The sequence below is a fragment of the Mchenga conophoros genome, linkage group LG6, assembly GCF_057382185.1.
Source record: "Mchenga conophoros isolate Kocher_MC1m ecotype Shallow Benthic linkage group LG6, M_conophoros_male_GT1.1, whole genome shotgun sequence".
Taxonomy (NCBI): Eukaryota; Metazoa; Chordata; class Actinopteri; order Cichliformes; family Cichlidae; genus Mchenga; species Mchenga conophoros.
In genome coordinates this window covers 13,333,999-13,358,514 of record NC_140531.1, presented here as the reverse complement: position 1 = coordinate 13,358,514, position 24,516 = coordinate 13,333,999, and the positions used below count along the sequence as shown (strand labels likewise).

Below are 24,516 nucleotides of genomic sequence, written 5' to 3'. Positions count from 1 at the left end.
ACAGTACTTTTGTTCCATACACCACCACGGTATGTTGAAGCAATCAAGATGTGACTGAAGTTACTGATGTTTAGGAATTACTGACAATATTTTCAGATGCTCCATTTCCACAGACAGTAATAATTGCACAATTAAATAATAAGCGATATCGAAGTCACATGGGGTAGGATGCACTGGCCAGCTAAGCAACACCAAAGGCCTGAAAGAGACAAGTGAAGTGGATGATCACATGATCCTTTTTATGGTTCAAACCAGGGGTCTCAAACAGGGGCCAGAATGGGCCCAGTACAGACTCCAATCCACTGGATGGCTTTGGACAATGTGAAGGGCAACAGAAATTTTGGACTTTTAATTGCACTTCCATAGATTTTTTTTAGCTTTTTCTACTGATCAAGATTTCCCCCATAGCCATTCATACCAAACCACAGTAATTAAGTTCCAGATTTCTGTAATTTTACACATTTACTTCAGTTTAAGTCTCATCCTGACAGATTTATTTCAAATACTGCAGCAGCACTTCATTATAATGTAGAAAAAGACAATCTGTTAAAATAATACTTCAGCATTAAGGCATCTCTAGGATTAATGTGTAGTTAAAGTTCAGTACATTGACAGAAAGGACAGTTTCACTGGTCTGATGCAGATGAGATCAAAATGGGTTCTACATCAATGATTTAAAGCATCTCACCAAGTCAGAAAATGAAATTCAAGAGTGTTTAAGTGTGTAATATCAGAGGACACCTGCATTTATATTAAAGGGGGAAAAAAGAGAAAGTAGCTTACCTCAACATGTGACCTGAGAAGGGGTGAATCCTGTGCTGGGTGCATGAAAACAGGATATCCGTCCACGATTTCAGTCATACCATGAGTAGAAGTTCAGCCAGTTCTCAGCTGGTGTGGTATTTATTTGTTTTTCCCCCAGTTAACCACCCTGACTTGTAATACTAATCTTTGTTGCTGACAAATATCCAGATTGTACACTACCCCCCCTGAAGACATGAAGTGCCTTGTACAAGAGAATCTTTATTTAAACACAGGTAAAATTAATCCATCTTTACAACATGTCTTCATATTCATCAGTATGTACATGTTTGTACAACTTGTTGAAAATGCCATCTAAAAATAGAATTATAAAAAGTAAAACTAACAGAGAAAGAATGTACATGATGCAGACGTATTAACATGGTCCATTTCTCTACACACGACACAGAAAAAACAAACTAGAGAAGCAGACCAGAGAAGCTTTCGTCCACCCACACAGCCGGCCCGAGTCTCAACCTCCCACCTCACAGTCTGTCCACTCAGCATCGAGTTTGAAAAGCAGGACTTTATGTACAAACAAAAGATGCAGAGGAAACCTCGGAGGACCGTTCCAACTTTAAGTTCAATGTAAACCAAGGGAACATTCACGTTTTCCCGTCTAGACTCATCTGAACACACACACAGTCTGTGCTGTCAGCAGGAACGCAAGCTTCATCGAGAAAGTTACAAGAACAAGAGAGTTTCTATAAACAGGAAGACAATTTTTTAAAAGAGAAAACAGCGGCTGAAAGATGGGAATTTTCCATGTACAACATATATAAGATGAATTGTCACAGTAGGTGTGAAAGTGTTGGCAATAAAAAAGGATTACAACATGACCCATAAAACAGATGAAGACTGAAAGTTCGAGCCCGTCCTGAACTCACGGAGAAGCAGCCGGTGATTAAAGACACTTGGGGACTAATGTGCGGCGGGAGTTGGCTTGCTGTCCAACAGTTTCTCCACCATGAGCTTGGCGTAACGAATGCGGCTCGCCAGCTCCTTACTGCAACCGAACTCCTCCAGAAGAGACAGCTTGTAGGTGCGGAAGTCTCGTTTCTCATCTATGTAGGTCACTGCAGCCATCAGCGGACACAGGATCAGCTTGGTGTGGTCCTGCCAGAGACAAAGTAACAAAAGCATGAATAAAGGATCTGTATATGCCATCACAAGACAGGTAAACCAGTTAAGGACCGTAGGAAGGTGGTGTGGCGTCCTACCTGGAAGAAATTGATCTGAACCGTGCCGTTAGTGAGGTGCAGCACAATGGCGCTTTTGGTTCTGAACCAGAGGGAAAGGTACGGCAGTCGTGCCAGCTCATCTCCTTCCCGACGTGCTATGTTTGCGCCAGCCTTCAGCAGGTGCTCGCTCATGTAATTGCGGAAGTATTTCAGCAATGTTATCTACAAAGAAGAGAGAAACACTGAGTTGAGTATGAAAACGAGGGCGGAGACCATTTAAAACCTCGTCTCACACACAAAACAAAAGGTCTAACTTCTTACCTTCTTGTTGAGAGTGGAAGGGAAAGAGCGCACGCTCATGTAGGATTCAGTTGCAGTCTTGTCGATGTACTGCAGGCTGTCTCCGTCAGCGTACATGATCAGACGGGTGTAGTCGTTAAACAGAACGCCAACGCTGTTGTCACACAGCTGATATCCTGAAATGAAGATGAGAAACTCTTGTTTGAAATATTCATAAACACAAAATGTACTTAGCACAACGCTCAATACTTAAAATAACCAAATAACCTGCATTTAGACCAAAGTGTAAGACGAGGCACCCTACTTGTTAGTTAAGCAACACCTCAGTCAATCTAAGGCCAATTCCTTACAACAACGCTTGCTCTGTGGTTTCTTTTGAACTAGCAAACACGTCATCTGTGCTCCGAATTACAGTGAGCGTAATTCCTGCAATTGTTTGCAATAGATATTAACCGATGCATAAAGAGTATAAAAACTGGGACATAGATTCTGAGGTTCAAAAGTGAAGTTTAACCACAAGTCCCTTAAACGTGTCTTCTATTTAATGACCACCAGGGGGCGAAAGCCCAAGGTTGCAAAAAGAAATCCAGTCGCATGGCAGTCAAATAAATCCATGTGAAAACCTGCAGCTTTGGCATCACTAGCTCCACCTGTCTTATACCATCTGATCACTTTTGACTCCAAAATAAAGGAAATCTATATCTCTCTATATCTATATGCTCGCCCCAGCCCACCGATGGAGGCCAATGACTACCAATTTTCACAGTGAAAGTATAAATTCTCTTTAGGGTTCAATATTACACTATTAGTATTAGACAACTTCATAAATGAGCCAATATCACAGTTGTGTTTCCTTTGTTTTGGGGTTTTGTTCTGAACTAGGTGTTCAAGTGCAGATGGATGGATGTGGAGTCTAAGTGTAATACTTACCCAGTCCATATTTATCAGAGTAGTCCACCCATTTGCTGATCCAGAAGATGGGGATGCATGCAGGATCCTCTGCCTCCTCTGTTTATTAAAAGAATTTACATCTCTGTATGAAGCACTGACACGCAGATTATCCAGCTTAATGAAATATGCAGCACAGTCATAAAAAGACAGCACTCACCTTGGCGGACGAATGCCTTCTCAGAAGGCTTGGCAGCAATGATGCTGTTGAGCTGCTGCAGCATGTCTTTGAGGTGGTTCTCCGACGGTTCAACCTCCCTACACACAGATTACACCAGTCAAAACATCCAAATACATAAATGTGTCACAAAAAGCAAACCTGTACTTTATAAATATTTCCATTATTTCAAATTCAGTGGGACAAACATCTCACCGTGGTGCAGGCTCGTCCTTCATCTCCACCTTCTCCGTCCCTACTGGAAACACAAACCCGTATCATTAACATTCCTGCAAAAACTAAAATAATTCATCTCCAATATTTCAGCCTTGCTTTAAGCGTCTGAAGAGTTGGGGCTTCTTTCAACTCTCTTCCTGCTGGGAGGATTACCTTTGTTATTTATAGCTGTCAACGGGCGTCTCTGGCTGAGCTCGGTGGCTGTGGAAGGGGCAATAGAGAATCGCGGGGGCACTGTGAGACAAGTCGTGGGCAGGCGCAAGGGGATGTAGCCGGACGTGAAGAACTCGTCCGCTTGCAGCTCAGCAATGGTGGGTCTCTGGGTGGGATCGGCATGCAGCATCCTTTTGATGAGGGTGGTCGCTGCTGGGTTGATATGCTGCACGAAGACAATTGCCTTTAAGTTGATACGACTTAAACGAAAAAGCATCTTTGTATACAATTTTTTTTCTTTAAAAAAAAAAAAAAAAAAAAGCATCGTGTTAAACCGCCTCACCCAGGGGATTGTGTAGTTGTTTTTCTTGATGCGGTTGTAGGTCTCCTTCAGACAGGAGGTCTCAAATGGAGGCTTGCCCACCAACAAAGTGTACCTAAGAATTCAGACAAGGAGGAGGTAAAAGTGACTGTGCAGATTTTTGTTTTTAAAAAACTTTTAACTTTCTAATACATCATTAGAAGTAAGTCTTGGGAAAATATAAAACCATTAGGACTCATAAGGCTGCATTTTGTAAAAAGACAAAAAACCTATATTAAACAAGCAGATGTGCAAAGCTTGGCATTGGCATCAGAATGGACACTACAAGGTGTGAATGACTCAGTGGCCGTAACACCTCCGTTTCCAGGTGTGCTTGTGTATTCAGACTTACAATATACACCCAAGTGACCAGACATCCACTTCGTAGCTGTGGCCTTTCTTGCAGAGCACTTCAGGAGCTATGTAGTTAGGTGTTCCACACAAGGTCTTCTTCCGCTCACCATCAAACTCAATCTTTGTGGCAAGGCCAAAATCCCCTGTTTTAAAAGAAAAAAAGGGGGACATAACTGTAAAGAGGCACACTTGTGTGCAAAAGTTCATTCTTGAAGTATGAGAAATTACTGACGCAAGGACCTGGGTGTGCCTCATCCTTTTCTTCTAAAACCAGCAGGTTGCTGATATACCCAGTTGACATTTAGAGTCCCTGCCATCATGCTGAGTTGAGCAAATTACCTATCTTGACATCCATGTCGTCGTTGAGGAAGATGTTGCCCAGTTTCAGGTCTCTGTGGATCACTTTGTTGTTGTGCAGGTACTGGATACCCTTGAGCAGCTGAGTCATGTAGTATCGGGCCTCAGGCTCTGTGACAGCCTTACGACGCTTGTGCAGCTCCAGCAGGGACTGAATTGGATAAGAAAATGATTTTAAACTGGGGCACTGAGACAGTAAAGCAGCAACAAATATCAAGTATATCGGATGGTTACCATGTAGTGTAGAAAGAAAGGATTTTAAAAAGTACTAATGCCATCAAAATACTGAGTTTAGGAATAGTGGCTCATTTGAATTATGTTCAGAGCTCCTGTGGTTTTAAACAGGCCAAGCTTCCTGCACTGTGACGGGAAGAGACCGCCAGGGTAACCGTTGGCCGTCCGCAGTTAACAGAAAGGACACTTTCTCTGCACTCACCCTTCTCCTGCAGATTTCCAGGACGACAAACACAAAATCATCGTCCTCGAAGAACCCGTGGAAGCCCACGACGTTGGGGTGGTTGAGGCTTTGGTGAATGGAGATTTCCGAAGTCATCTTCTCCCTCTGGTGCTGCTTCAGGATCAGCGATTTGGGCACGATCTTTCCGGCGAAAACCTGCTTTGTCTCCACGTCTGTGATTTCGTAGCATTTTGCAAAACCACCTTTTCCGAGGAATCTCCCCCTAGTGTATCGTCTCATGGTGCGTGGGTCGACCAGAACATCTGGGATTTCTTTTAGAGTGGCCGATTTTGGGTCGACGTGCGGCATCGGGTTCGCCGGCTTTGCAACACCAGCGCTCATTTTGGATTAAAGTGCTCTTAGCCGGGAGTAAAAAGAAACGTTTTAAAGCCCCTTTGCAATAGAGTTATTAATGATAAACCCCAAGGAAGAGAGTATTGTTAACCCTACCTTAACTGACGTTAGTTTGGCCTTGGAAGCTAGCGTGCTCCCTGCACTTCTGAATTTAAATCAAAACTAGCTATAATACGCTTTAGACGCGGTTATTACTTAAACATTTCATTGACAATTAAAACACGGTGCAACTAGACTATAATTATTTTTTAAAAACGAAAATATTGAATAAAGTAATCGCCAGAGTTGTCCGTCGATGGCTGCAGCGTTAACCCGTCCTGCCTTTTGACAACAGTTTCTGCTACAAGTTTAAAATGCTGCCTCGGTCGTTACGGTGCTCTCTGATTGGTCCGCTCGATTTGAATTCTAAGGTATTGCAGCAAAGCATCGTGGGAGATTCAGGCAAACATAGCCAATCACTAAACGAGTATGTCACATTCCGCAGTGTTATTGGCTGAATCCCTGTTGTTGGTTTGTCCTTGTTTTCTCTAAGCGAGTACTGATGGGAAATGTAGTCGGGGTGGGCTTTAATCGTGACATACATCCGTTTTTTTCCCTTTCTTCTTCTTTTTTTTTTTTTTACCCAAGTAGATAACGTGGATTTAATGGTCATTTGATTTTTTTTCTTCTTCTTTTTTAAACTAAAAGCCCGGAATAAATAGTCGTCATCGTGGATTGTTGTAACCGATTTAGTTTTAGTCGAGGCAGCAGTCTATAGGCTAATTTATATGAGACTACTCACTGCAATAACCTTTGCTTATTTATACGCTGACCTCACTAGTTTTCGATAAGTATTGTTTCGTTATTACTCGTGTAATACTACTTTTCGTAATTATCAGTCGTGAGGTTGTCCAGTTTAATTAACTCTAAAGCATAACCAGCTACAACATGTAGACTGTACATTCATGTAAAACACACAACCTATTGTTATTACTGTTTTTAGCCAGTAGGGGGCACTGTCACTCCTATAACTTCCCGAATGCAATATAAAGCTATAACTTCATAGGGTCCCAATATTAACATATGTTGATATCACTACCATAACAAATTGCTGTTGTTGAAGGCTGTAGTTATACAGTGAACCAAAGGACTGAATTTCTTTGAATGGACTGTTCAAAAAGTGTCACCATATTTCCATTAAAACCTTTTCTGGATCAAGTATGATCGAGTGTTAGTCAGTGCAACGTCTGTGTTTCATTAGTTTCATTAAAAACTTTTGTGTACATTCAGGATATATTATAGTTCCACACAATAATTGATGGGATTGTCATTGCAACACCAACTAGACTTAACTTCAGGCGGAGCATTCATGAAAAAGGTTATGTAAATAATTTTTCACTGGAAGTGTAACTATGGAAAGAAGAATGATTAAGAATTGCGTGGAGTGGAAACAAAATTTGTGGCAAACATGGTCCACCTTGAAAGTCATGATAAACCAACCACCCAGGCCTTTGCTTCACCCCAGTCTTGACTCCATGGCTACAGCCTTGCTCTGCGTCATTGCCTTTAATGCCTTTTACTTCTAGCCTGCTGCTTCTACAATTGCCACTAATGCTAGTTCTGGTAAATGACAATTATTATCACACTCAATAAATAAAAATAAGAAAAACTGTATGTTGGCTTTACAAAAACCTTAATTGCTACGAAAGCTGATACACTTTATATATAGTGCTGTAATATTCTCTGAACCCTCCACCCCTGAGGTGCACTGGTGGATCATTTATGCTGTGTGTGTGTGTGTGTGTGTGTGTGTGTGTGTGTGTGTGTGTGTGTGGTTACTGTAAATCTATGCTAAGCTGTCATGAGTGTTCATCTCAGGCCTGATGAAACATTTCTGTTGTGATGGAAATAGTCTCTTCTAGCATCACAGCCTCCGTCCATAGTGCACTCAGTTGTTTCTCAAGAATGAAAATAATGGGATTCATCTTCATCCAAGACAAACACACATGGCATGTTTCAGAGATTTCTCTTAATCACATCATTGTCACCCATCTGTTTATATGTATTTTGAATCATTGTGCTTTTATTTATTCTGTATTTTTATCATCTTGTTTCATAAGATGTGTATATTGGTTTTCTTTTTTATTGATCTGTTCCTTATCTAAATGACTGAGAAGCCTGTCCAAGAGCACAGGTGTTCTTTTATTCTTGCCACGTGCAGCTGACAAATAAAGTAATTCAAACTTTAATTTTCATGTTGTTCACTCTTCTTGGTAAAAGATAAACAAAAGCTTTTAATCCAACAGTGTGACATTTTTGATGTGTAATGATGCAGATTCATCCTTGTCAGGAGCCTCTGTTCTTTAGCCCTTGTGTGCTGCATGAGCCTCTGCTCCTCATTCATATTAATGCTTTTGTGGCAGACACGATTAATATCTGCTTAGCAACAGATTTTACAACTGACATGGTGATAAAGAGAGGAAAATAAGAGGAGAACAAGTGGATGAAGAGAGGACAGATGATGAGACCAGCGTGTTTGCTTAGCCCCTTTGTTCTACTTCATATAAGTGTCTGTGTGTGTGTCTAAAACGTCACGACACAACTTCAAGCAAAGAAAGGAGCTATTTTTATGATGCACTATCTCACGCTAAGCCGAAAATGGCGCTTGTTGTTCATTATCACTAGAAAAAAATATGCTCATCGGCTTTGTACATCGATTTAATAACTCAGAGGAACGATTTTAAGATGTAAATCTTGGAAAGCTTGGAATGCGAGGATGTTAGGAATAAATGGAAGAGACTCCCATCAGAAATATTTTCTCAGAGGATAAATTTGAATAGTCACAGTAATTTGTAACTGATTTTCAGTGTCCATTTTCTCTAAAAAAAAAATATCACAGCATCGACAGACTGTGGGTTCAATTGCCAATTGCCATTCTGGTCACGTCCTCAGGGGCCCATGTATATTTGCGGGTACATCCAAGAGAAGAATTTAAAAAGACCAGAACTGTATCATCTCAAACTTTACTCATATTTTAACAAAACATAGATATAGTCTTTTGTTTAGTTTTTTTTTTTATATCATAACTGGTAAAATCTAGTAGTTTTATTTGCATTTGACCTGCCTTTTCCTCCCCTACACTGATAAAACTAATGGTATCTCCCAAGGTCAGCTAGCTACTTCCAAAATAAACGAAACAACATGAGAAAAAAAAAAAGGGGGGGGGGGTGTCTAGTTTTTTTTTTTTTTTAGAAAGTTTCCAGAAAGAGCCAGGCTGCCTTCACAAGATCATTTATCCATTAATTTATTCATTCACTTATTTATTGACAAAAAAAGAAGTTTATAAATGTTCTAAGTGGGGACCTCACAAAAGTGCTTTTTCTCATAAAAGCTCTCTGGGCTCTATCACTGAAAAAAAAAAGGCCATGTTGGATTTACTTGATTCAATAGTGGACATTGGTTGCACACAAATGTTTTGCTTTGGCAGAAACTTAAACAACTGAGTTAAATCAACTTTTTCATAATCAATAAACATCGGCATTTTGTGTTCATAAAACGCGATTGAAACATGTTCAGATGAAGTAAGTTGAGCTCTTGGAATATTTTAATCCTTCACAGTTTTGTCATTTTATTTCAACACTATTCAATAACTTTTATCCCAATACTATTGGTCACTTAAATACTACATGCTGTCTTCATATTACGTAATGTTCAACAACGGGCAGGGATAGCTCAGTAGGTAGAGTGGTGGCCCCATGATCGGAAGGTCGGGGGTTCGACTCCACTGAGCAAGGTACCATCCCTACACACTGCTCCCCGGGCGCTGCACTGGTGGCTGCCCACTGCTTCACTGGGTGAATGGGTTAAATGCAGAGGAACTGGTTACCATAAAAATTGAATAGGTCTTCAACAACTACCATCCTTCTATCTTTATCCTGGTTGCAGGGGGGTTGGGAAATAACCCTGAAGTGATAGGTTACAAGGCAGGGTACACCCTGGACAGCTGACTAGTCTATCACATAGAAACAAACAACCATTTACACTTACATTCACAGGTAATTTAGAATCACCAGTTAACCCTAACTCTAACAACTGCATGACTTTTAACTGCGGGAGGAAACCAGAATACCCAGAGAGAAACCTGCAAACTAGCCAGAATGTGGGTTTGAACACAGGACCTTCTTACTGTGAAGCAACAGCACTAACCACCATGCCAACAACCTAGCAAATGTAGGAAAGCTATGATTTCCTGTATTTGATGCAGAATTTTTTTGTTTTTGTAATAATCCACAATAAATAGCAATAGCATGCACGTGGTGTGTGTGTAGTTGTCTGCCTCTTATAACTCCAGTGATTTTCCTGCAGTTTGAAATCTTGTGCGATCTTGTGAATTCCATGAGTTCAGCAACTAAGCACTCTTACTAGATTGTATCATGTAATGTCAACAAGAACAAATTAAGTTGTTGAATTTCGTACAGATTCTTCATGATTTAATTACGTTCATAGAAACATGAAATTATTGTGTTTAAATTACAAGTTAGACTTTTTTTTAATGTAACAACCACCCAATTTACTTTTTTTGGTATACTAAAAAACAGTAGAGGTGGCTGCTCGACTTGACTGAGATGGATGCCTTCCTGAAACCACGATCTAAAGAGCGCGAGTCTGAAACCCGTGCAGTGTCGCGGGATTTAACATTGATATATTATTGACTTACTTCACTTGAACATGATATGAACAATTTAATCTAGCCTCTCTGCATATCATGTAGTTTCTACACTATGCAGTTAAAGTTAACTTTAAAGCATGAGGCACTTGTGTTAAATACACGCAAGATGCTTATGTAAATCCAGGAGCTGGCCAATCCCTTTTTTTCAGTGTACTCTATTGTTTCAACACTCATCCGGGAGCGGGACTGTAGCAGTCTACTGGCAAGAGAGGTGCTGAAAGGAGGAAAAAGAGGAGACCACCAAACAGACAAAGGGAATGAGAGGAGAAAAAGAACAGGTGTGTGTGCTTTGATGGTTACTTTAACCATCACATTATGAGATTTCTGATTATTGAAGAAAGAAAAAAGCTCTAGTGCCCATCAGACACTTGTTCACATTGGTGTTTAACTCTATGATCCACGCATAGACAGACTCGTTTGAGATGTGCCAAGACCAGTGGAAGGTTTACAAATGAAGCACCGGACACATTTTACAACAAAGTTATTTTACTGACACCATATAAAAATGTACACACAAAACAGGACTCAAATAAAGTGCATCATCCCGTTTGCTCCCCTTAAACTATGAGCATTACAGGCCCCGATGGCTTTCAGACACATTAAAGTGACCCGAGGAGCCGTCACCCGTGAACAGGTGTTAAACTGCAACACGCTCCAAAGCGTAACATTTTAGAGTGAGAACGGGCTCGAAACTGAGCAGGCGCAGTCCAGCTGCAGCGGTTTCTACGACAGAACACAGCTGTTGTGCTTCTTCGGCGAGGGTCTCTTCCTAGCTCGGGGCCTAGGCACGGTGTCTCTGCGTGTCCACGCCGCGGGGCTCAGTCGTGGCGGCAGGTTCACCTGTTGCAGCAGCGAGCTGAACACCCCGACCGCGTTTCTGCCCGTGCTCGCGGACGCCTCCACGAAGTCTGCGCCCCACTCAGCCTCCACCGTGGCCATGGCGTCACAGGCAACCGGCGCTCGACCTTCGCTCTCGGTCAGATCCGCTTTGCTGCGGACCACGGTGATGGGCACGCTCCTGCCGCCGCCGCGCAGCTCCAGAATCTCGGCGCGCAGTCGACGCACCTCCTCGAAGGAGTCGGGCTCGTCTGCCGCGTACACCAGGGCGAAGGCGTCGCTGTGTCGGATGCAGAGCTCCCTCATAGCCGGGAACGAGTAGCTGCCGCTCGTGTCCAGTATCTCCAGCCGCATCTTCTCCTCAGAGCCCGCGGTGTCATACTCGAGCACGTGAAGCTCCTCGACAGTGCGCGTGTACTTGTGCTCGAATCCGTCGTGGAGGAATCGGTGGATGAGCGCGGTCTTGCCAACCCCCGCTGCTCCCAGGAATACAAGCCGGACCGTGTTGGGACGCCCTGACGGAGACATCCCGACGATCCCGGCGCACGTGCAGCTTTATGCAGCTCCATGCAGCCAGGCTATTTATAGGCTGCTCCACCGATACGACCCCACCCGGTCGTTCTCCGCTCAAAATCGCTCAAGTTCAGACTCTGAAAGCCACGGAGCACACCCGATTTGGCAGCATGGAAACATAAATGATTTATGGATTTAATGTCTTTTCAGCGCTTATGTCAACATGTGTGAAAGAGTCGAACACGTGCGTTTGTTTGCAGCGTTTGTGAGTCATGGAACTCAATGCCAGTGTATTTCACAGGAACCCGGATATCATAAATCATTTCCACAGTTCACAACAGTGTGCATACAATAACAAGCTTCTGTCGAAGCTTTGTAGTTAATTTACAACCCATGGTTAGCCCTTTTACATCCCACCATTGCGTTTGCTTATTTACTGCAATGATCCTAATCCCCCCCCCCCCCCCTTTTTATTTTTTATTAATGGAACAATGGGGATGCTATACCTTTCTGAATCCTCATCGTAAAATTTAATTCTTGCAGCACTCTACTTCCCACCAGCAGAAATACAGCTCTGGCGGTGAGCAAGAACCCCCACCTGCTGATCAAACCCTGTGTTTGCAAAGGGTGGCCAATCAGAAGAAAGCTGGCTAAAAAAAACAGCTAGGAGGGAGCTGCAACTTGTTACTTGACAGAGGATGAATTAAGGGACTGCTACAAGGCCCAGTATAAAATAAATCATGATTCTGAACTGCGAAGAAGTTATTTTGATTTTCCTATCTAAAAGAAGCATGTAAGTCCCATTTCAGGTTCAGTGGTCAAACTTGAGACTTAACCACAGTGAGTCTGTCACCAGTAAATCTTCCCCTTCCCAACTAAATGTGTGCACCGTCTTCTGCTCTGTGATTACACCTTTGCTTTTGAATTATTGGCTCATTTCTCTCATTCCTTTGACTCAACATTTCCACCCACACCTGAATTTGTTATTGTGGTCACAACCTGAAGTCTGGTGGTAATAAAAAAAAAAAAAAAAACAGTCATACATGCTCGCAAACAAGGTCCTGTCACGTGCAGTTATGTTTACACCATGTGTGGAAGGTTTTTTTTTAATGACAGTCCTGCCACAAAGACCCATTGTTTGATGCAAATACACATGCTCTATAATCTGATGATTAAAGCGCACTACCTGTAATTAAAAGCGCTGCTGGCCTTCCAAAAGAAATTTGGCAAGCATCAGGCTGCCCAGTGGTAACTGGCTGTGCGGACCTACCAGCACCACCCTGAAGAAGCTGTCAGTGGTGTGATGATGCGAACACATTGACCGCACAGCAGGTGGCTGGCATGAGTAGAATTTATGTGATGCAAGTAATGGGGTTTAGAAAACTGTACTCGCTAAATTTTTCTTATGAAGCGTGTAATTACTGTCACGAAGTCATGGGCGTAACATTGCTGAACATTGCTGAACATTGGGGGGTCAAGATCTCTGTCTAAATAAATAAAAAAATCTGGGTAAATTCACAGATGATTAAACATGCAACTATTCTGCTGGTAATAACTGAAATGAGTAAAGAAAATCAACAGCCTATTTATGCAAGATAATTCATAATTTTATTGGGGGGTCATAACCCCCCTAACTCCCCCTGGAAATTACGCCCCTGCACGAAGTACAGAACTAAATTCTCTGTGTCTCGCTGACCAACTCTGTCTGGCGGGACGTGGCTATCACTTGGTAAATAGGTACTGTGATAGCTTGTCATTGTGCGCGTGTATTTGGGTGAGTGCATTTGCGTCTCTTATCTGTACCCTTGAAGAAGTGTATGCAGTAATATAAAGGAGCAAATAAGATGGGAACAAACTGTAAAAACAGAACAAGCCAACCTTGAAACTGACCTGAGGCCTGCTGGAACTCTCGTATAAGTGGTTGCAGCTTTAAGGGGGGGTTCTAAGTGCTTTGGGTCATTCCAGAATCTGGGTAAATCCATATGGTAGCTGCGAGGTGTGAAACACAAATTACCGGTAATACAACAATTTAGAACAACAAAAAAAAGTAGTGTGAAATTTCTTTTACACACTTGGCTTTTGTGCATTAAAACATTTTCAGATTGAAATCAGCAATGGCTTCACTGAAACATATTCCAGAAAGCTGGAAACACTTATTACCCTTCTGTCTATCCATTTTCTTCTGCTTATTTAAGTCAGGGCTGTGGGAAGGAGCTGGAGCCTATCCCAGCTGCCGTGGGCTGAGACACTGGGTAGACTCTGAACAGGTCACCAGTCTGTCATAGGGCTAAGACATAGAAACACACAACCATTCACACCTATGGGAAATTTTAAATCACCAATTAACATAATTCCTCACAGAAAGGCTGCAGCCAGGTGATGGATATGAACCCAGGACCTTTGGATTGTGAGACAATGCACCAGAATACTGCTCCACATACTCACCTAAAATATAAATATAAATATAAATGTTGCCAGGGCAATATTTGCCTTAATGCACAGTTATAATAATCATTTATCTTAATTAATAATATTAATTATAATAATATTTATCTTAATTAATAATATTAATTAAGGATATAGTTTAAGCTAGGAATAACAGAAGTGCCCATATACTTTGGTGATAAAGTGAAAATCAGGTTTAAAGCATTTTTAAATGATGTACACTAGATGGCAGCAGTAGACACATTAAAAAAGCATTGAGACAGTTGGAGTTGCAATTAAAAACTGGGAAGTTGCTGCTGTTGCAAGTATGTGATCTGTGCAGAAGTAACAGCAAAGAGTCATCGATATGTTACACAGGAATCATGGGTATAAATAATGAAATCGGCTTCATATCTTACAGTAGCTTACCCTTAAACAAAGTCTGTCCTGTCTCAGTCAGAGAGGCACATTAAAAGAAAACGTTTTCATGCAGTTTAGATGATTCTGAAGTGTGTCAACTGTGGGCTTCTTCAAAACACTAGCATCTGCTGCAGTTCTCTGATATATGTGTACATGTTTAGACATCCTTGTGAGGACAGAAAATTGCAATGCTACTGTACATGTGGGGACCAACAGTCACCTCTCCCCACGAGTTTGAAGGCATGTTTGAGGCTCAAACTGTGGTTTTAGTGTCAGGGTTACAATTAGGTTATAGTTAGATTTAGGCTAAGGGTTAGGGTTAGGCATTCATTTTTGATGGTTAGGGTAAGAGGCTGGGGAAGGCATTATGTCACTTAGATGTCCTCATTAAGACATGAACATGAGTGAGTGTGTATTTTATTATGGTTATGGTTTTTTACTTCAAGAATCATAAAAGATTTAACGTCCTTTTATGAGTTTGCATAAAGGGACACTGCTGCTAGACATAGTGTATGAGAACACTGTCATTGTGAGTGTGGTACATTCTAGTATTAGCATGTTACTCAAGAGTTCTCCCACTGGTATGACTATAGACACATTACATAATTTATCCTAAAAAAAGAATATATATATATATATATATATAAAAATAAAATAAAAAAACAACTGTTCTTACAGTTTTCTCAGGATGGTAAAACGCTGTCCCATTTCACTTTGAGGAGTTTCTTTATCACGTTTATTGCCCAGGAGAAAGAAAACCTCATTCCTGCTTTGTCTTCACTTCTGTTCATTGCTCTGTCCCTCCGCTCCAGTGCCATGTGAGCTTTTTTCTGGCAGGAGGATTTGGCTCAAACCCGACATGTGCTTTCTCTTAAAGACTTTATGCACACAGACTGAAAAAGGCATGGGAGGTTATCATATTACCTTGAGCACAGTGGACGCTCCAATCCTTTTAATAAGCACTCAGGCTTTTAATTTCCACAGTCCTCATGTGAGTGTGTCAGAAACTGTGTTTGTAGTTACACAGGGCGGTTCTGTTTTGGTTATTACAAGGTTTGCTGGGATTATTCAGCAATGTGTGTTCCATCTTTCAACAGTCATCTTCCTAAAGCCTCGCTCCTGCATTACTTGTTGCCATGGCAACACGCAGAGACCCTGCAGTGAAAGATGAAGGATGATCGTTCGTCTGCTTTTGCGTGTATTCAAACACGTAAGTTTTGCACCCATTATAGCGTTCAAGAGTTGAGATTTGGTCTGCAGAAGAGAGAAAGTGGAGTAGGTTACCTCGTTCTTGAGCTCGGCTGGCTTTCTCCTCTACCGTTTTGGCTCAGTGCACTCTCAGGGGGACGTGATGCAGGCTCTGTCTTCCTTCTCCCACACACAACAGCATTTGCTAAATAGCCTCATCAGAACAAGATGGTTGGAGGAAAAAATCTATGAAAAGAATAATAATGTAGGTCCACCTTCTTTTCTGTTTAGGTGTAACATGAAGAAACATGTGACCCAAATGCTGAGCTCAGTTGTTGCACAGACAGATCAGCTGAGCCCTGTTATTGATCCATATGCACAATTTAATAACAATAAAAACAGCATTATTAAGTATTATCAGGTTTATCTTTTTCACTATGTGCATTTTGTTCAAGCTGTCATCTCTCGACTCGAGCTGTTCAGTTTTAAAGTTACATCTATCAAGCGGATTCCTGTAAAGGGGCAGGATGACTTCTTGCTCCCAGAGTAGCTATCTTACCTAATCATGTGATCTGCAATATTGCTCTCACTTCCTTTTTCGGACTTGTTTTTATGGGATCAATTCAGTTATATTACGGGCAAGATTAGACCAGAGGCAGGGAACTTGTGAAGCTGTACTTTGAGCATGCTCAAAATGAAATTGTAAGCACACTACCATTTTGCAGCAGCAGAGCCAAGGGCTGGCTATATACACCTTATAAAATGTCTTGTCACTGCACACAATCATCATGATTGGAATATGACTGAAATGATCCTATAAAAACCAGAACAAGGAAGTGAGTGATTAGGCAAGACAGCTGCTCTGGCAGCAAGAAATCGCAGGTGCAAGCTTAACACTGAATAACTTACAAGTTATTGTAAGCACATTGTAAGAACTTTGGATTGAAAGGTCGTCAGGCAGTGAGGAAGCGTGTAGTTTCACACATCACATCCAGTTTAAATAACTCTGAAAAGTGATTTGTGCCCAAGGCTTCATAAGGAGATATCACTAACCCTTTCATCAAGGTTCACCACTTATAACTTTTATACTGTCCCTGTTTCTACAGTTATTGTTCCCATCAATCCTCTTCCGCTTATCTTTATCAGGGTCACATACAACCAACAATTTAAACTGCCATTAAAGAATTTAGTGTTGCATTGAAAAAGTTATTATAGGAGTTCTCATGGTGTAGTCCTGCCCAAACAAGCAAGGAATAAAGATATTTTGGCCTACATCAGTTTGCCCCACATAAAATAAATGAATGTCATATCAGTTTCTGTAACACTCTAATTGGCTGTAGATGGAAGCAGATGAACATGTAGATGGAAGTTAGTGTGAATCTTTAGAAATAATCCCTCAAACCCACAAATGCCCTCTCTTTGTGGAGCTAACCCTTTCAAGTAAAATCAACCAAGAGAAAAACAAGACGATCCACTGTTGAGAAGGTAAACTTTATTGGACTTTTCACTTGATTGAAATGTACGAGCATGAAAGGGAAAAGACAGAGTACTCTATGAAAGGCACAGCCAGAGAGATGACTCCACCATTGTGTTTACACACCAGCAGCAGCAGCAGCAGCAGCAGCACACAATCCAAGGCGGGCACTTCATCACCACAAACATGTGCTTTTAACGTAGTTCAAAAAGGACGCTGTAATATTGTGCTCATTTTTGGGCGCTGTGTTAGAACAGCTGGAATTAATGCATTTTTATTTATATGCATTTGTGTGCGTTTGAGTGCGTTGTGTGTCATTATTGTGCTAAGGCGACTCCTTCACTCGGTGAGTGAGTTTCGAAGCTCCTTTCAAACTGTTTTTATTTTATTCACCAAGAGTGTACAGGCAAAAAAAGACACATCTGCCAGCCCCTGGCTCTGTGTTTCCCATGGTTGCTATGGTTTCAATAATTGAGTGACAAAAAAAGAGCAGTATTTACAGCAGACGCGTGTAAATCAGTAACATTCCTTCATCTGATGAGCATTATGCGTTACACTTTGAACGAGAATAGGAGATGTAAGCAGCGTATAGAGGCAGCAGGACAATTAGCAGGAGAAGGTTAGATACTGCGAGTTATGGGTTATAGTATTCAACACGTTCATTTACACCATTAGTTACCACAGATAGGCACAACTTATAACAATAACTGTCCTGACGGTTATCAGGTACGGCATGTGTAAAGTTTAACTGGGAGTGAAACAAATACTGTGCAATCACACTACAATGCATTCAGTTAACAGCAAGTCGTTGTAAATCCAAGCCTCCAGTACAAAGACCAGTAAGATGAGATCATTACTGAGAAATTTTTAAAAAACAACAAAAACAAAACACCTTTAGCACTTTGGTTCCTCTCGTCAGCGTCATTTTTCCGCCACCCATCCAAACAAATTCAGAACTGCGCACACGCACACAGGCACGCACACATATGCAAAAGAAAGAAAGAACTGCTACCTACACTAACTACCTCTAGTTTGAAGCATAGTGGAGAAGTCCAGCTGTGCTTTCTCAATATTCCCAGAGGGTGGCGCTCTCCAGGGAGTCTGCACTCGCCTTGAGCCCTCCAGCGTGATCCCCTTTGAGATACTTCCCCCTCAGAGTACGAATGGCCATCTTGTTGAGGTCACAGAACTCGAGCAGGAACTGGACAGGCGATGAGTCGCCGCACACAATGGCTGTGCCATCTCCAAAACACCAGTACTTCCCCTGGGAGTCTGGACAAACAACACACTTAATGAGGCTCCGCAGACACACAGTACACATATATAAGTATATCAATTTTATCAATTTAGTTTAGGAATTCAAGGAAAAGATATGTGACATAATTTTATTTAAATGTTTAAAATACTTTGGGATCAGAATTTGCTGGCCAACAATACAATACAAGATGAAAAATAATGCATCATACTGGCTCCCTGTCAAGCCTGAGTATGATGGTTCAAATGGGAGATGGCCCCGGGTGAGTGATCCATACAGCTATAATGGCTTTCCCATTAGATGCTTAAATATTGACTTTCCCTTAAGCAGGGTGGGGTTGAAGAGGGTTGGGTTGTGGAGAACACTATTTTAAACACCATGGCAAACATCACCACATTCATTAGAAAATCAAATCAAAGCCACGAGACAAGAAAATAGAAGCATTGTTTATTGAACGATCTGAATCTGATACAGGCTCTTTTGCTACAGAGGTTTCAGTCAGCTTCTTTGTCTCATTCTAGCACAACTGCTGTGTTGTGTAGGTAGCTTCAGTTATATTAAGTATATCTATGACAAAACACTAAATATAACTGCACATTTCTTGTTATCCACATTAGACCCGGCTCCCTGGAAAGTATTCAAATGCATTAACTAGTCTCACATAAGTCACGTTCTGTGACTTCTAGTAAGAAAAAAACAGTATGACCTGCCAAAACAACACATTGCATCTAAGTGACACACAATTTTATTGTTCTATTCAAACAGTTACCCACCTTTGAAGGAGTAAGCACCATTGTGGAACTCCAGCTGAAAAACATCGTAGGATGCTCGGTTGGAGTCTAGGGTTGCCGTTCCAGCTTTTCGAGCCCCGATGAACCCGTGCTCCCCGCGGAGGACGATGATTGGACGGTTGATGAGCTTCATCAGGAACTGTTCGGCCTCCCCTGAAGTGAAAAAAGATTAAGGTTGGACCAAACTACTCTGTGGCTTGTTTCATAAAAGCACCTTACGCGGGTATATGGGGGCATTAGAGGACGTGGCATAGGTAACTCGAACATCTGCGCAGGCACCATCAATGCTGAACCATAACATCTTTTTTTCACACATATCACATTTAATATGTTGATATGTGCATCAAAGCTTTTTTTTGGTGAAAACGTTGTATTTGGGAATGTAAGGAGCATGGCTGACCTGCGCTGTCAATGGTAGCAGCCAGCTGCCCGTTCTTCTTAGCAGTCACATACTTGCCATTGGCTGCACGGATACACACACGGCCGTCACGCCACTCCAATTCAAAGTAACTGTTGGCAGACCTGAAACACACCCACACAATAAACAAGCCAGTTATTCCACTGAATGTTGGTTATGCATGAAATAAAATGGGTGTTAACCAACATTCAACATTATATGGTGTGTGCGTATGTGTGTTGTTACTTGGTGGAGGCAGTGCACTGCAGTCCTCCGGTAGCTGTGAGTGTCCAGTATTTTCCAGCAGCGGTCCTGAAAGCACACTTCCTGTCCTCACGGCTCATCTCCAGCTGAAAGACTTCCTGGTCCCCTTCCTCATCCTGATTGGCTGACAAATCCATGCCTAGAAAAGTGGGGCAGACTGCTGTCAGCTTTCCTTCTTGTCTCTGGATGTCTGAAACTTTCAAACCCTTAAATTTATGAACTTTCTCCCGAGAGACTCTTAAAGCCAGAGGATGTCTCAAACTCACAAAGATCTGGGCCTTACTGCACCCATTCAGTGGATTCACCAGTCCTGAATGGGACTAGATAAAAGAAGAAGAAGTAGATGTGGTCATTTGAGCAGAGTAACGATAAAGTAGAAAGTTTTTCCTCATCATTAAATGTTTCATTGATCAGTTAGAATTCTAATGTGTCGAGAACATCTCTGCTTATGATCCATTTGTCAGCCTGCTGACTCAAAACACGTACACTCCAACTATATGCTAAAGATTTGAAACTCAAAAGCAAACCATTCAAATCAAGTGCTGTGTAAAAACAAATGTGTGTGTTACATAGCCATATGTTAACACGCCTTGATCCAGAGCTGATCCAGTCAGCTGCTCCATGCAGAATTGTCTGCTGCTGATCAGGGGGATGACCACTGAGTTGGAGCCATGTTTGAGGTCAAATGACAAGTGCCCCTTAAATGTTCCCCACTTTAAGCTGTAATTCGTTTCACTTCATCTGCAAGGGGAAATAGCTACTTGAGTTCACCCCCAATCTGCTGTTTTTTTCTCCCTTTTTCTTTGTTTTTTACTGGACAACTATATTAAAGTGAATTAATTGTTTTTAAAAAGGCAGCCATCTGCAAATATAGGCTCTGAGACTAAAACCAAAACAATGAGCTAAATTGTAGAGCTGAAAAATAATTGTGAGTTCATCAAAACAAGAAAGAGTTCACCCATAAATCAAATCATGAATTAAATACATGTGCTGTAATGATATTTGTCTAAGCTTTTTTGGTGTGAGTTGCCAGTTTTGCAGATATAAGCGGTTTTCCTACAATATAATGGAACTAAATGGCACATAAAATTGCATTTTAAAAATTCAACTGCAATGTATTTTACATAAATCATGACATGGTTGCTCAGAACAAATCCACCAACCTTGTAATGAACAATTACATGAAGGGACTGGTATTCCACCATATCCCTCCATAGAGGGAATCGTGTTCTTACATATGAGGAGATGTTAGTGAGACCGTGATCAGAGTTAATGTATTTGGATATTAAGTTTAAACCAAGCATGAAAATGGAGAAGAGATGTGATTCAAGTAACAGTTTACAGAGAAGATAAATTACAGAGAAACAGCAGTTCTCTAGGCAAAAATGCCTTGTTGATGTCAGAGTTCAGAGAAGAATGGTCAGACTGCTTCAAGCTGATAGGACAGCAACAGGAAGGCAACCTCTGGACTGTACAGCATAGAAGATCTCACTGAGTGCCAGTCTTGTCAGCTAAGAACAGGAAACTGAGGCTACAATTTACAGAAGCTTACCAAACCTGGACAACAAAAGACTGGAAAAAGCTTTTCTTACTCTGTTGAGTTTCAATTTCTGCTGCAACATTTGGATAATTGGTTCAGGATTTGATATAAACAACATGAAAACATGGATCTATTTTACTGTATATTACTGGCTCAGGCTGGTGGTGTAATGGTGTGGTGGATATTTTCTTGTCATACTTTGGGCCCCTCAGTACCAACTGACCATTGTTTGAACACCATAGCCTACCTGAGTATTGTCGCTGACCATGTCCATCCCTTTGTGGCCGCAGCATACCACACCACGTCACAAAGCTTAAATCATCTTAAACCGGTACATGGAAACAAATTCACTGTACTCAAATAGCCTCCACAGTCATCCAGTAGAGCACCTTTGGGATGTGGTGAAATGGCAGAGCCCCATCATCTCTGCAACCCACATCGAGACAACATATTTTGAATACCAGAAGAAGAAACGTGTTAATATGTTTGAATATGAATTTAGCGCGAGTTTAACACATCTATTGATAGGGAAAATGGTTCCAGACAAAGAGCAAAAAGATTTGACCAGTAGATTTCTTACAAAGACACGAAACTGGACTCAGCCTCGCATTACATAAAACCAGTCCACCTTGGAAGAGTTGAGAGAGTAAAAATGTCTCTGTCCTCATTACTGACACCCAAGCTGCCAGTTAACAAAATGCTTGTGCAATGCCCATATTGAGCCCACTGAACCATTAGTGGTTTGTACAAATGCAGCAGCACTGTTATTTCTTTAACAAAGAAAGGAAATTGTGATGAATTATAAGTCCAAGTCCCCTGGTCCTGCTTTCCATCAGCCTTTCAATTATGGTCACAATTTAGGTCACAAGTCACTGCCTTACATACACTGACCTCATTCAAGCAAACCATCCTCTATTTCCCTTGGTATGCTCTCTGTCTGTCTCACACTCACTCACACACTGATAAATCCCCGCTAATGTTGTGCACAGAATCAATTAGAGACCGGGAGGCAACGAGACAATGAGGTTGCATGTGGGATAAAGACCTGTGTAAGGCACACCTCGCTCTTTGTGGCCCGCGTTCTCTGCCTCTCCACCATTTTCCCATTGTCTCCAAAGCAAATCTGCCCTCGTTTTCTGTCTGTTCTGAGATAAAGAACGATGCACAGCTGCAGACTGAAGCTGACCCGGGGCCAGCAACCACAGAGCAGGGGTAGAATTACTGCAGGAAAAATGTTAAACTGGCAGGGACTGCCCCCCGCCCCCCAACAACTACAAAAAAAGAGCGGAGGGGAGGGGGGCGATAATGAAAAACACATGGTGTGGGAGGAAAATGAGCTAACGGGGGTCTCTAATTCTGCTCTACTTTTTCATGCAGACACGCAACAGCTGCCTCCTGCTGTGTCCAGCTATGCGGTGACCTCACGGTGAAACTGCATTTCTTTTACTTGGTGTCTCTTGGGTCAGTGCAGCTGTACAGCCTCACCTTGCCTTGTGGAGACGTTTCTCTCGTTGCCTGCAGTCAGCACGACCTGCGCGTGGCTGCGCTCCAGGCCGAACTGTTCATCCTTTCCCACCCGGGTGCTCCTCCCAGACTTCATAGTGCCGGTGGGGCCTACGGGGGCCAGGTAGCGACCGTTACAGTCGCGGAATGCCACTTTCCCGGAGTGGAACTCGAGCATGTAGCCGGTATCCTTGTCCGTTGCGGTGGACAGGTTGCCGTCGTTGCGCAAAAACCGGTTGTCAGAAGTCTCGAGGTGGTAGCGCTGATCGCGGTACACCAGGGTCACAAGCGAGTCGACCCCCCAGGGGACATCCCGATCTATTGACACCTCCTGCCGGGCGCTCAGGTGGGCGAAGCGCTTGCGGGCGAAGCTGTAGAGGTTGACCTGCGGGTGCACGGCCAGGTGCATGCTCCATCTCTCCGCCGGCGAGGCGGTCTGCGCAAAGCAGGTGATCCGGTCCTCGCTGCCGCCGAGGAAGCGGCCGTAGGGCTCGGACTGCAACGACCACCGCCCGTCCTCGTGCACCGTTATGACGAAGCGGCAGTCCCGCTCGCGCGTCTCGCTGTCCGCGGTAACGTTGCCGTCTTTGTCCGTGGCGAGGTAGCGGCCCAGGTGGGACAGGAGGAACACGGCGCTGTCGTCTTCCCCTGTCTGCTCCAGGGTCCACGTCTGCTTCTTCTTCAGGCTGCTGGCCGAGGCGTTGATTTTGAAGCCGAATGTTTCCGCAGTCAGATACTTGCCCTCGCTGTTGATGAGGCCCAGAGGGATCTGCAGCAGGTCCCCGTCGGCGCCGTTTGAGGACATGATTGCAGCTTGACAAGAGGAGCAAAGAAAGGAGATGCTGGTCTTATAGAGAGGGATAGACAGACGGACAGAGGGAGGGAGAAAGACTGTGGGGGTGTTTGAAGGAGAGAGAGAGCTGCTGCTGATGGTGCTGATGGTGATCAGTGTCCCCTAACTGGGTAAAAATCCGGACTGGCTCGCTGGAGCTGCAGGAGTTGCAAGCTTGTGAGTTGTTTTTTTTTCCAAGGCAGTACACGCCCCAGATACAGGCAGAGGAGCTGGAGGGAGATGACTGCAATTTTGACAAACCACTCCACCCCTGCACTGATCTTCACATAGCCCCACACATATAACCAGTATCATCCACACCATCAGCACTAACTTTTCCATTGCTCCTGGAGAACTCTGTGGATTCACCACCTAACAGATTTGGTATGTTTGTGCTGGAAAGAGGCAGAAAAAGGCCATTTTCTGACAATGTCAGCATACAGAAGGCCATGTGCTGGGATCTCTTATGAGTCAAATGTCCCCTCTGAATCTGATGTGGGGTAGTTTGTAGTTTAATGTTCTCTTCCCCCTGTAGTTTTCACAAAATCTGTGCTGAAAAAAAATTACCAAACAAAAGATACTGAGTGTGGAACAATGCAAACATTGTGTTTTCACACATGAACATCGGAGAGATCAGAGACAAAAGTGCGAATTTACTCAGTTGTTTCCCTTCATTGAAATTCCACCCATTTTCCATCCTGTAGTCTGAT

The 24,516-nt window shown here is 42.6% G+C and overlaps 3 protein-coding genes across 3 annotated transcripts; all 3 read right to left on the bottom strand.

Annotated features, from left to right (window-relative positions):
- Positions 1 to 1,005: 1,005 nt before the first annotated feature.
- Positions 1,006 to 6,054, bottom strand: plk1 (polo-like kinase 1 (Drosophila)). The gene is made up of 12 exons (XM_085276284.1): positions 5,757 to 6,054; positions 5,286 to 5,664; positions 4,832 to 5,000; positions 4,491 to 4,635; positions 4,121 to 4,214; positions 3,778 to 4,003; positions 3,604 to 3,646; positions 3,391 to 3,488; positions 3,213 to 3,290; positions 2,304 to 2,458; positions 2,022 to 2,204; positions 1,006 to 1,917 (listed from the first exon to the last, which is right to left on the bottom strand). The coding sequence occupies exons 2-12, from the start codon at positions 5,646 to 5,648 to the stop codon at positions 1,723 to 1,725; spliced, it is 1,749 nt and encodes a 582-aa protein (XP_085132410.1). The 5' UTR covers positions 5,649 to 5,664; positions 5,757 to 6,054; the 3' UTR covers positions 1,006 to 1,722.
- Positions 6,055 to 10,836: 4,782 nt separating this feature from the next.
- Positions 10,837 to 11,928, bottom strand: LOC146572248 (GTP-binding protein Rhes-like). Its single transcript, XM_085278618.1, has one exon. The coding sequence runs from the start codon at positions 11,731 to 11,733 to the stop codon at positions 11,092 to 11,094; it is 642 nt and encodes a 213-aa protein (XP_085134744.1). The 5' UTR covers positions 11,734 to 11,928; the 3' UTR covers positions 10,837 to 11,091.
- A 5,294-nt stretch (positions 11,929 to 17,222) lies between these two features.
- Positions 17,223 to 24,020, bottom strand: LOC146572247 (fascin-like). The gene is made up of 5 exons (XM_085276281.1): positions 22,957 to 24,020; positions 19,914 to 20,070; positions 19,671 to 19,792; positions 19,253 to 19,423; positions 17,223 to 18,496 (listed from the first exon to the last, which is right to left on the bottom strand). The coding sequence occupies exons 1-5, from the start codon at positions 23,777 to 23,779 to the stop codon at positions 18,291 to 18,293; spliced, it is 1,479 nt and encodes a 492-aa protein (XP_085132407.1). The 5' UTR covers positions 23,780 to 24,020; the 3' UTR covers positions 17,223 to 18,290.
- Positions 24,021 to 24,516: the final 496 nt, after the last annotated feature.